Below are 12,831 nucleotides of genomic sequence, written 5' to 3'. Positions count from 1 at the left end.
GTCCACCAGGCAGAGCTCAACTCCCAAGCTCACCCCACAGACATACAGGCCAATACTGACTCTAATCTGTAGCTGGATGTAACAGACAGAACTCCCAAGGGTGCTTAAAAGGCAGTTAGCCCACATGCAGACAGAACGCTGACTGCTAGTAATTTGCTTCACTGCAAACCTTGCTTGTCCCCTAGAAATAGCCATTCACAAAGGTTGCAGCAATGCATTCCTCGATATTACACTATGATGCCACAACAGAAGTTATTTACAACTGGACTGGCTTGTCCACCCAAATGCAAATGAAAGCTCTAGTGTGGTGACAGTGCCATATTCCCTGATTTGCAGATGTGGCCATTTATGAGAAATTGATCTGTACTTAATAAAATCAGAGTCCAGGAGCACCTTTAAGACCAACAAAGATTTATTCAGGGCGTGAGCTTTCGAGGGCAAGCACTCTTCGTCAGACTATGAACTGACCATCATAACAGTAGGAATATATACGCAAAAGTTAATCCTGTTGCATTAGTAAACTGTGTCACAGCATCCACACACAGCTACATGATAACTCCCCTGTTGTGCTACTTCAGACCAACACGGCTATTCATTTGATCTGCACTTAGAGGAACACATCAGAGGCAAGAGCAATCGCCAACCAGGGTTAGACTGTGATTCTATCCCCTCCAGGAAGGCTTAAGGAACAGCTGTTTTAACTAGCAATGGCTTGATGTTCAAACAATGCCCACCTACTCAAGAGCCATTAACTGGCATTGCCCAAAGGACTCTGTGCTTGGCCAATTAAAAAAGTCTACAAAATGAAAAAAGACGGTTCTGAATAAATGTACCAACAGAAAAAAGAGAGAACCTGAATTTTCATCAACATCTAGAGTCCGTTTGGGTTGCTTCATTAATCATTAAAATAGAGATAAGACACATTTTGATGTCTGATTCAATATCTTATTAATGGGTATTGTATAAATATTATACCGTATTCGGATTTTGACAGCCTGGGACAGGTCAATTCAAACAGTCTGGCAATCCCTGTCCCTGAGAGATATGCTTGGCCTCAACCAGTCCTGCCCCACACCTGGTGGAATGAGCTCCCAGAAGAGCAGTGGGCCCTTTAAGAGCTGGCACAGTTTCAAAGGGCCTGCAAGACAAGATCTCTTATGCCAGGCGTTTGCTTGGGGCCAACAATGAGCAACATCATGCATGTTGGCCCCCCTCCTACAATGAGCTCTCCTGGGGCAAATGGATACATCTACAGGCAAGTGCTTCAGACATAAGAATAGCAATGGACGTTTAGAGAGGTGTTTTAATTATGTTTTATTACTTCTTAACCAAATGTCTTTTTATTGTTATTTTAACTGTTGCGTTGTTAACCAGCCCGAGCCAGCTTGCAAACAAGCAAGCAAGCAAACAGGTCCTGCAACTTTACACATGCTAAACATGAGATCACCATTAAACTACAAAACAGCGAACAATTGTTCTTAATGTTGCTAACTGCTCTGAGCCAAAAATGATAGTTAATTTTATTTATTCACATATGGAAGACACTGACCTAGGTGGTGGTGGGTGGTGTCTCAGGAGGGGCACAAAACCTTTTTATTTCCCAGGCTCCACATTAATAGTTTTAAATTGGTCATGTCCCCGACACGGTCCCACTTGTACATGCACCTGCACATCCTTTCTGCACACACTCTCTTATACCTGCCTTCCCCTTCTTCCGTAACTGAGCTGCTGGAATATAGGCATATGCAAGGCATGCACCACGAGCCTCCCCCCCCCCACGACATCCGAATTCACAGGCACCAGCTGGCAATTTCCAGGATGCAGCAGTAGAGAGAGGCCATTGTGTTTAGAGATCAGCCACTACTCTGCCAAGCAGGATAATCCTTGGCTACTGCTCTCCAAGGTGCTGAACTTGGACAGCTGGTGTTTCAAGCAGGTGCCGACACATTAATCCGAGGTATTACAAAGATACCCAACCAGTTAGAAGGCAATTATCATAAAGGAGGGGGAACAAGTTGGCACTCATGCCAGAGTGGCTTGGAAGGGAAAGAACCGGTCCAGGATAGTTTCCTGTCCCATGCTGCAAAGGAACACAGATTATTCTCAAAACACTTACCGGGGGTCCTTGGGCTCCACGTGCTCCTTTTGGACCATTCACACCAGTTGGACCCTAAGGAGACACAAAACGTAAGCAGGACTGGATGTGGATAAGGTGGCCACTGACCTTCCATCAGTGGCGTCCATCACACTGATTCAAGTGCAGCCGTTTGCCCACTTCTGGCTTCATCAGCCTTCTTGATTTCCCTCCCGGGTCCCCTTTTAGTGTCCTGCATCTCCCTCTCTTCTTGCATTATGCAAACCTGGCTGATACACACACACAGGTTCTTGCTACTTGCTGACTGCCCGGCAAGTATCAGGAATCAGATTCACTCACCTGTGGGCCAGGAGCACCAGATGGTCCTTGCGGGCCTGGGGCCCCGGCATCTCCCTTCTGTCCAGATTCACCTTGTTCGCCTTTAGCACCAGGTTGGCCATCAGCACCCTGCGGAGAGGAGGAAAAGCGAAAGGTTGAGACAGGCATCCAAGGAGCACACCTTGAAAGGGAAGGAGCATAAAGGTCATGAAAACCAGACTGTACTTACAGGTGGGCCAGCAAACCCAGCAGGGCCAGGAGCACCTGGTTCACCACGATCACCCTGAAACAGAAACCACCGTTAAAACAATAGAAGAACACTGCTGGATCAGGCAAGTGGTCCACCTAATCCAGTATCCTGTCAGACACAGCGGCCAACCAGCTCCTCTGGATGGCCAGTATCAGGCCAGAGAGGCCAAGACCTTCATGAGAACAACAACAACAAAAAAAGCCTGCTGGATCAGGCCACTGGTTCATCTAGCCAGGGACCTGTCTCACACAGTGGCCAACCAGTTCCTCTGGATGGCCAACAACAAGACATAGAGGATGAGTTCTTTCATGAAAATGTAAGAAGAGCCCTGCTGGATCACACTAGTGGTTCATCTAGGCCAGGCACCTGTCTCACACAGTGGCCAACCAGTTCCTCTAGATGGCCGACAACAGGGCATAAAGGCTGAGGTCTTTGTGAAAATGTACGAAGAGCTCTCCTAGATCAGCCCAGTGGTCCATCTAGACCAGCTTCCTGCCTCACACAGTGGCCAATCAGTTCTTTTGGATGACCAACAACAGGGCAGAGAAGCTGAGAAACTACCCTTGTTGACTCCTAGCTCTGGGATTCAGAGGCTTTGTGCCCCTGAATGTGGAAATTCCCCTCAGTCAGCATGGCTACTAGGCATTGATAGACTTCCACGAATCTCTAATCTCTTTATAAGAACAAAGTTATCTATGGAAAGGGCCAAGGACACAAAAAGAGACAGCTAACCTGAGTGGGTGACCAACTTCTGTGTTTTATGGGGCTTCTCTGTTCTTCAGATGTTAATCCAAGGGCTGGAACTATCTGGGCCCCTCATGGATAGTTAGTTCTACAGTAAATCTCACCTAGCAGTAGAAGTTTCTTCTTGAATGAAGTCACTAATCAGTGGCCCTACAATTCCCATGAGCATATGCTGGCAAGGGCTCATGGGAATTGTAGCCCATGGACATCTTGAAAGCCACAGTTCGGCCACCCCTGATATATGGCTTATTTTCCTTAGAAGAAAAGCATTCAAATTTAGTAGGGTCATCAGGGAGAGTAGTGAAGTTTCAGGAGCACAACTTTGGACTTGGTCATTACTGTAATATGCCACAAATTTAATCTGCTACACTGTTGAGGCACAGGAGCACCAATTTTCTGCACTCAGGATAGGGAGGCCTGTAGTGGGACTTGCCTTTTCTGCCACTTAGCACTAATGGAAGATCAAAGAGTCAGTAACACCCAATTTACTACCACTACAACCCCAAGCTAAGGCCAATAGATCTGTTTTTCCGTTTGCTAGCTGCTAGTCAAAACAAGAATGCCTCCAGGGACGATCCACACAGAACCAGAGCAAAATGCATCCCTCACTCCCCGAAAGTATATGCATGTTAGACCTTGCATTAATAAGCAATCCCCATATGCAGTGGGAGCTCCAGAAGCCCCCTGCTAATATCCTCCAAGATAACATAGGCCAAAATGGACTTCCTGCCCTTCCAATATAATTCCCCAGATGGATCAATAATCATGCCACACTTACGGGAGCACCACGGGTACCTGCAGCACCGGATGGCCCAGGAGGGCCAGATTCACCCTGGAAAGGACAGAAAGGAGAAAAGATAAAGCAGTGAAGTCAAGGAGGCACCAGCGTCTCCAACTGATCTACATCTTTTGGCTTCACCTGCCCAATCTGAGTATTCTACACTCCCTTGCTCATGCCAAGAAGAGGCTTTGAACACCAACGTTCTTGGTTTCATTATCATATAATGAATTCATTTTCATTTCTCACAATTTCTAGTAAACATGCATTTCTGCCATACCTACACTACAAAAGGATATTGGTTTCACATCAGCTGAACTGTCATGGCTTCTCCCAAAGTCTGCTGGGAACTGTAGTTTGGTGAGGATGCAGGGCATTTTACATTAGAGATTTCCTAGCCCCTTATCAAAAAAACTACAATCCTAAAGGTTGTCTAAGGAAAAGAAATGGGTTGCCAAGCAGGTTCATATATGAAGCCAATATAGGCTCTGACCTCTCCTGAGACACAAGTAGAAGAGACAATTGCTGGGACAGAGGATGACGAAACAGAAATATTCACAGGCTCTCCAAACCTTTCCTCTTCAGGCCCCTTAGTCAAATGTAACCAAGCTGGAAACAGGTCCTCTTACCTTCTCACCATTGGGACCAGATGGGCCAGGAGGACCAATGGGACCTGTCAAACCCTGGCAAAAGGAAAATCAGGATTAGATGTGCCAGTGAAAAATGGTTGCCTGTTGGATCATCTGTCTAAACATCCGGGAGAAATTCCTGACAGAACAGTTTCTCAGTGGAACAGGCTTCCTTGGGAGGTGGTGGGTTCTCCGTCTTTGGGAATTTTTAAACAGACCCAGGAGGTCCCTTCTAACTATTATTCTATGATTGCATCCTACTGTGCTGGAAATTTCAGAATACGACATCATCCTAATCCTTCCCAAATTTAGGACATCTGGGACAGTCAATAGCACAGTTCATTGTTACGCGTGATGTTAGGGGATTGGGCATAGAACCGACGCTACATCATCCAAGAGGCACACAATAAGACTTTCTCAACTTTTTTACCCTTGAAACATTCTGCTGGCTTTGAGAAACTCCAGAGGTGGCGCAATCATGCAGAATGTGGTTGGGAAGCAGAGCTGTGTGCACACCCACCTGGGGCCCCTCCCCTTTCCACCCCTTCCAGGCCCATCATTGGCCATTTGGGAGGAGTGCAGATCAATATGACTAGATATGGTCATATCATGATATGACTAGATATGGTCATATCATTTTTAAAATGCATTAAAAAATTAATTACTTCCACCCATTCCGTCAGGAAACCCTGGTTGAGAAAGCGTGCAATAAGAGGACGCTTCGAATACAATGGCTCAGTTCTTCAGTCCAATCTCTCTTGACCCATGAAAGCTCACACCCTGCCACAGATTTTGCTAGCCTTTAAGGAGCTACAGGACACTTGCTCTTCTCTACTGCTACAGGCAAACTAACATGGCGACCTGTCTTGATCTGTCTACTGGGGTGTGTATTCTTTCTGTCCCTCTAGCTAAACTCTCTTATGGACTGCCATCCCTAGTGGGCTTAGATCATTCCAAGCCCACTGATGTCAATGTACTCAGAAGCGGGGTAAATCTGCTGAGGATTCCCCTGTGAGATGCTTTACCAAGATTATTTATTATTTATTTTATTTATTTATTATTTTTATATACTGTCCTCCCCGAAGGCTCAGGGCAGTTCCCATGAAACAGAAACAATACAGATAACTTAGTTTAACAATACTAAAATGATAACAACAAGCAACCTAGAACAGCAGAAAAGTTTTAAATTGGTCATGAATTGGTCACAGCAGAAAAGTATGGAGAACATTAAACGCCTACTGATAGCCCAGTGGGTTGGGCGGAATTATGGTGGGTGCTTTAGGAGGGAGGCTCAGGGGGAAGGCCCATGGGAAGTGGTGGTTCAGGTTGACTTCAACCAAAGGCCTGGTGGAGGAGCTCCCTTTTGCAGGCCCTGCGGAACTGTTCAGGTTCCATCAGGGCCCTGATCTCCTCTGGGAGATGGTTCCACCAGGTCGGGGCCAGGATGGAGAAAGCCATGGCCCTGGTTGAGGTCAAGCGGGCTTCCTTTGGGCCAGGGATCACTAGATCTCAAAAGCCTACTAATATCCAGAGCCTCATCATGCTCCGCCTAAAGTTCTCTCGTATTCTACAGCTGTTCCCAAAAAGGAGAGCAAGCAAGATATGCAAACACAGAAAAGGAGAAAGTTCTATATTAAAAAAGAGAGAAACACAACGGATGAATACTTAGTTATTGGGTGCACCTGCCAGCGTTGCCTGCTTGTTCCAATAAATAGGCAGTTTGATGCTCACAAGGTAAGGGGAAGTTAAGGTGTGCACTTACTCTGCCACCATCTTTGCCAGGTGCGCCTTCGGGACCCTTCTCACCAATGTCACCCTGTCAAAGGGGAAAAATCAAAGAAAAATCGACAATAAGACACCAGCAGAAACTGATTATGGTGAGAACCACGTCAGTGTCTGAAAGCAACCAACAGAGCAAAGCACATTTCAACTGCATTTCGCTGATGCACGCGGTACCCAAACCCCTAAAGAACAGTTGTGGGAACCCAGAGTGGCATCACATACCCTGTCTCCCTTTGGTCCCACGATACCAGCTGCTCCTCTCTCACCGGGCATTCCCTGCAGGCCTGGGGGTCCTTGAGCTCCAAGGGCACCAGCAGGACCGGTTGCACCCTGGAACGGGAAAACAGCAAAAGGTGAGGATCGCAGTGAATTTTCAGAGTCGGACAGACGATCCCTCGTATTTCTCTAAATGGACATCCACATTCCTCTTGACCATCCCGAGGCAACCAGATGGTTGAGGCCAGGAAAGGACTTCACATCACAGACGCTGGCCTCTCTGCCAGACAACAGATCCAACAAAAATGGAAAAATCCCTCCAGACTCTCGCCAATCCTCAGAAAGACTAAAAAGGTAAAGGTAAAGGTAAAGGTATCCCCTGTGCAAGCACCGAGTCATGTCTGACCCTTGGGGTGACGCCCTCTAGCGTTTTCATGGCAGACTCAATACGGGGTGGTTTGCCAGTACCTTCCCCAGTCATGACCGTTTACCCCCCAGCAAGCTGGGTACTCATTTTACCGACCTCGGAAGGATGGAAGGCTGAGTCAACCTTGAGCCGGCTGCTGGGATTGAACTCCCAGCCTCATGGGCAAAGCTTTCAGATGGCTGTCTTACCACTCTGCGCCACAAGAGGCTCTAAACCAGATGGTTGAGGCCAGGAAAGGACTTCACATCACAGACGCTGGCCTCTCTGCCAGACAACCGATCCAACAAAAATGGAAAAATCCCTCCAGACTCTAGCCAATCCTCAGAAAGACTAAAAAACCACCTCTTAATTTGAAACTTAGAATGTTTTAAATGTATTAATACCCGAAGTGTATGATTGTTTCTGCATTTGTTGTTAGCAGCCCCGAGCTGACCAGGGAAGGGCAGGGTACAACTCAAAATTTTATTAGAATCGACATCATTATTAGAGAGCCGGCTTGGTATAGGGGTTGAGCAGCAGCAGCTTCTGTTCTGGAAAGCTGGGTTTGATTCCCCACTCCTCCAGCTGGGTGACCTCGAGCTAGTCACAGTCCTATTAGAGCTGTTGTCACAGAGCAGTTCTATTGAGTGCTGTCTCAGCCCCACCGACCTCACAGGGTGACTGTTGTGGGGAGAGGAAGGCAAGGAAAGTAAGCCACTCTGAGACTCCTTTGGGTAGTGAAAAGCAGGATATAAAAAACAACTCTTCTTCTTCTTCATTATTATTATCATTATCATAATTATTCTATGTATCACTTCTGAGCTGACATGTCTCCTGCCACTACATACCATTATTTGCAACTCATTCTGAAAACGTGGCAGGAGGAATTTAGATGGGTAGACAGGCACGGGGTAGCAAATGCAATGTCATTCTGGGTTTAGCCACTCTTTTGTGATGAATCCAACTCCTGTGGAGTTATTTAGTGCCAAGTAGATGGATGGGGATATCGCTCAACACGCACAACCATCCCACTCAGAGCAAATCTTGGCTTTTTTCGGCATGCTGTTTTTCTGAACGTAGGCTCAGCTAATGTGCCCAGAAGCTAAGAACATTTTTATTTAATACCCTCCATCAGGAGTAGAGAATAAGTGAGTTGCACTGGAGAACAGGAAATTAAGTAAGGACAACTGAGAGGGGGTCTGATAACCATCAAGTACTTAAAAGGCTGCCGAGTAGAGAATGGAGTTGTTCTCTCTTGCCCCAGAGGGACGGACCAGAACCAATGGGATGAAATTAATTCAAAAGAAATTCCGTCTAAACCTCCGGAAGAAGTTCCTGACAGTTAGAGCGGTTCCTCAGTGGAACAGGCTTCCTCGGGAGGTGGTGGGTTCCCCATCTTTGGAAATTTTTAAACAGAGGCTGGATAGCCATCTGACGGAGAGGCTGATTCTGTGAAGGTTCAAGGGGGTGGCAGGTTACAGTAGATGAGCGATAAGGATGTGAGTGTCCTGCATAGTGTTCGACAAGATGACCCAGGAGGTCCCTTCCAACTCTGTTATTCTATGACTTTTTGATTCTATGACTCTTTGATTCTATGGTTCTATGGTTCTTTGATTCTATGATTCTATGACTCTTTGATTCTATGACTCTTTGATTCTGATTCTTTGATTCTATGATTCTTTGATTCTGATTCTTTGATTTTGATTCTATGATTCTTTGATTCTGATTCTTTGATTTTGATTCTATGATTCTTTGATTCTGACAGCAGTTCTCAACCACTATAATGCCGTGACCCCAACTGCGGCAGCGGGGGCTGTGTGCACAAGCACACAGTCGCACACAGGCATGCAGGCGCAATGCCACTCAACAATCAGGAGGCGGTGTGGAAGCAGCCAATGTCCTGGCTCCGCCACCCACCGCCTGCCGCAGCCACCTGCAGTTGCTGCCTGCTGCCGCAACCTGTCCTGGCGACCCCGCGGAAGGGGTCAGGCAACCCCACTTGGGGTCAGGACCCCAAGGTTGAGAACCACTGTTCTATGACCTACCTTGGGCCCATCGGTACCAGGAGTGCCAGGCAGTCCACGAGAACCCTGCAAGCCTTGGGCACCTGGAGATCCACGTTCACCTGGGAAGCCACGTTCGCCCTAGAGGAAGAAAGAGTTCACACTTCAGGGCAAGGAAAGGGCTAGGATGCCTTTGAAAACATGCCCCGTTCTTAACACATCTATGATTCTTTCAGCATGCTGCATTTTCATTATACAGTACTTACTCTGGGGCCAACCAGACCGGGAAGTCCACCCTCTCCAGGAACACCCTAAAAGAAAGCAAGCAAACAAACAAAAAATAAAAAATTGTTAGAAAGGGAGAGGGGAACGACTGGTATAACAATCAGATCTATTTGCCAGCGACTGGGAGAGGACAAGGAGAGGCTGCTAGAAAGCAGAATCCTTAGATCAAGATTGTTAATTATATTTCACAGTGAGAGTTCCCTGATCACAATGTTTTGCTTTAAATCATATTCAACTATTCCCCTTACGTGTAATTATGCTTGTAAGCCTACATTAGAAGAGGGGGGGGGGGAATTTAAAAACACAAAAATGTAAAGATAACCAAATAAAAGCACACAACAAGCAGAAGAGCCCTTTAGAGCAGGGGTAGTCAACCTGTGGTCCTGCAGATGTCCACGGACTACAATTCCCATGAGCCCCTGCCAGCTGGCAGGGGCTCATGGGAATTGTAGTCCATGGACATCTGCAGGACCACAGGTTGACTACCACTGCTTTAGAGGAAACAGTCCGGTTTTCCCAGCCACACTTGGCGAAGTTCTGTTAACTCTGGAGAGGACTGCCATAAACCAGGGGTAGTCAAACTGCGGCCCTCCAGATGTCCATGGACTACAATTCCCAGGAGCCCCTGCCAGCATTCGCTGGCAGGGGCTCCTGGGAATTGTAGTCCATGGACATCTGGAGGGCCGCAGTTTGACTACCCCTGCCATAAACAATCAAACAGCCTATGGGCTCAGGACGCATGCAAAAGGGAGAAATCTCTTGACATAAAAAATCAGGTGGCTCCAGAAAAGGTTCTCTTGTATTTTCATAGTATCTCTAAAGATGATTATGCTTTTTAAACAGAGACTCACAACAGACTCTCTTAAACCATTTTGTTTTGTTGTGCAACCTTGAAGACTGAAAGTCTTTTGCCTTCACTCAAATCACTAAAGGGTAAAACAGTAGCAAGGTTTCTTGGTCAACCTTGGCTTCTTGAAACACATCCAAGCAGATTCACTTAATGAACAAGGTAAAGTTATTGCTCGGGGGTAAGTGACTTGGCAGTGAACAGCCTCTGCCTAATGAGTTAAACCCTCTGCTGAATTCTTGTTCTGTCCATGGTATAATAAGGGCGATCCTTACTATTTCCCCCACGGCCTTAGGCGTTTCCTGTATCAAGCAATGTCAACCACACACACACACACACACACACAGACACAAGTTGCAGCTTGCTGCTGGCGTATAAAAAGATTAATGTCTCATCAAGTAGTTCAGTGCTCACTCTTGGATTTGCAGTATAGACACACTGAGACTACTAGTTTATATGATTATACCGGTTTAACTATGGAGGTTTTGCTTAAAGTATCCTGGGAACTGCAGGCTGCTGATTATTTTGAATATTCCATTAAAAATCCCTAACACCCTTTCCCAAGGTTTTTACTGTTGAGAAACCCTGGAAATGATGTGATCATGCAGAATATGGTTGGGAAGCATAGCTGTGTACATGCCCACCTGGGGCCCCTCCAGGCCCAACACTGGCCATTTTGGGAAAAGGAAGGGGTAGGTCAACATGGTCACATATGGTCATATCACCCAATAAATGTTTAACAAATTTTCAATTTGTTTAAAAATTTAATTAACTCCCACCCATTCAGGAAACCCTTCCAGGCCCATCAAGAAACCCCAGGTTTCATGAAAGAAGGGAGCTTTGACCTTTAAAGGTTTCTACCTTGGGAATCTTGTTGGTCCCTAATCTACGGGTATTCCTCAAATCTAGCTACAATTCCCTGGGTTCTGAGGCACAGGGAATGACTATTAAATCTAAGGTGAAAGTATATCCATACAAATTTTACATCAGACTGCTACTTGCAGACATAATATGGCCATCAGCACTAAAGAGCTTCAAGATGCTTAGCTCTGTGCTGGATTGTATCCAATGATGGCACCAGGGCATACAAAGTCTAGGTGCAAGAATAAATAAATTTCAGATTGTTTTGGATTCGGTCTGAATTGATTCCGGCCAAATCTGAAGCACCTGAAGTACCCTTCTCTGGCTTAGATTTGGCTGAATCTGAAACAATTCAGCAACATTAAACTCAATGGCTCCATTAATGTTAATGGGAAACTTTCCCTTTCTGTTTATTACCTGATTGGGGGGGGGGGTGATTTGAGGTCAAGGCACCATATATACACTGTGTAGCTGCATAAGCTTCTCTTCCAAACAACCCCGAAGTTTCAAAAGGACTGGGCCAGGGGGCCCAGGTCTACAGGCACCCAAAGATGGTGCCCCTATCGAACCTTGACTGATCCCAAAGTTGAGAGGAAAAAGATTCTGTGTTCTTGTCTTGTTCCCCTCACCACTGGAAACAATGGAGGTCGGATGGGGGCACCCTCTTTGGGTGCCTGTAGAATTAGTCCAATCTTTTTCAAACTTGGGAGTTCTTTTAAGGAGAGGCTCCCACAGCCACACTTCAAATCTGGTACATCTACCTCAAACTCACACCCACCCCAGACTACAGAATAGAGGGGAAAGGAAAGTTTTGATCCCTCTGAGGAAGTGCAATTGGGGGTGGATTTGTCCAAAAAGTGTCCGAATCAACATTGATTCAGGTTCTTTTTGAAATATCCAAAACGAATCGCACATGCCTACCCAGGACCTCTGCCGCATTACCATTTCAGTTTTACTGGGGACAAATAACGGATCTTTCTCCAAACAGACTTCTCCATTGGTTAATTGCCCTTTCTGGAAACATACTTAAAATCATTCATGCTTTTTGCAACTGTTTCAATTATTAAAGATCATGGAAGCTTGCCGTGCTTGTGTGAAAGGGGAGAGGTCGTGGCTCAGGGGAAAAGCCTCTGATTTGCATGCAGAAGGTCACAGGTTCAATCCCCAGCAATTGCAGTTTAAGGGATGAGAAAGTACAGAAAGTGAAATTATAATCCTCTCTGCCCTAGACCCTGGAAAGCTGCTGCCAGTCTGAACAGGACTGACCTTGATCGACCAAAAGTCGAATTCAGCATAAGGCACAGTCATGTGTGTTCATGTGTGAAAATAGTAGTCTCAAAAAGGAACACAGCAGAACCCTCAAACTCCATGTGATACAGAAGAGGCTCTCATGTGCTGCATGTGGCTCCATCACTTACCTGGTCACCTGGTTTTCCACCTTCACCTGGAGGACCTGGGGGCCCTGGAAGTCCCTGAAAGCAAGAAGATCCCAGTGTTAGCACAGCATGGTGGACTCTGTGAGAGCCAACAGCACCCTACTAAGGGTAGGTTTCCCAGGCTCAAGTCACAGAAAAAAAGGAAGGATTCCTTGCCTTAAAGAAAGCTACGCTCACCTAT

The 12,831-nt window shown here is 46.3% G+C and overlaps 1 protein-coding gene across 3 annotated transcripts in view; it reads right to left on the bottom strand.

Annotated features, from left to right (window-relative positions):
• The window catches only part of COL2A1 (collagen type II alpha 1 chain), a 91,917-nt gene that overhangs the window by 18,568 nt on the left and 60,518 nt on the right, over positions 1-12,831 (bottom strand). For all 3 annotated transcript variants that reach the window (XM_077329148.1, XM_077329149.1, XM_077329150.1), the window contains 10 exons: positions 12,633-12,686; positions 9,488-9,532; positions 9,264-9,362; positions 6,819-6,926; positions 6,577-6,630; positions 4,815-4,868; positions 4,186-4,239; positions 2,643-2,696; positions 2,435-2,542; positions 2,117-2,170 (listed from right to left, as the gene is read on the bottom strand). In XM_077329148.1, coding sequence (XP_077185263.1) covers positions 2,117-2,170; positions 2,435-2,542; positions 2,643-2,696; positions 4,186-4,239; positions 4,815-4,868; positions 6,577-6,630; positions 6,819-6,926; positions 9,264-9,362; positions 9,488-9,532; positions 12,633-12,686 — 684 coding nt within the window. The remainder of the gene's footprint in view (positions 1-2,116; positions 2,171-2,434; positions 2,543-2,642; positions 2,697-4,185; positions 4,240-4,814; positions 4,869-6,576; positions 6,631-6,818; positions 6,927-9,263; positions 9,363-9,487; positions 9,533-12,632; positions 12,687-12,831) is intronic.

Source organism: Paroedura picta, chromosome 3, assembly GCF_049243985.1.
Source record: "Paroedura picta isolate Pp20150507F chromosome 3, Ppicta_v3.0, whole genome shotgun sequence".
Lineage (NCBI taxonomy): Eukaryota > Metazoa > Chordata > Lepidosauria > Squamata > Gekkonidae > Paroedura > Paroedura picta.
This window is presented reverse-complemented; position numbering and strand designations above follow the sequence as displayed.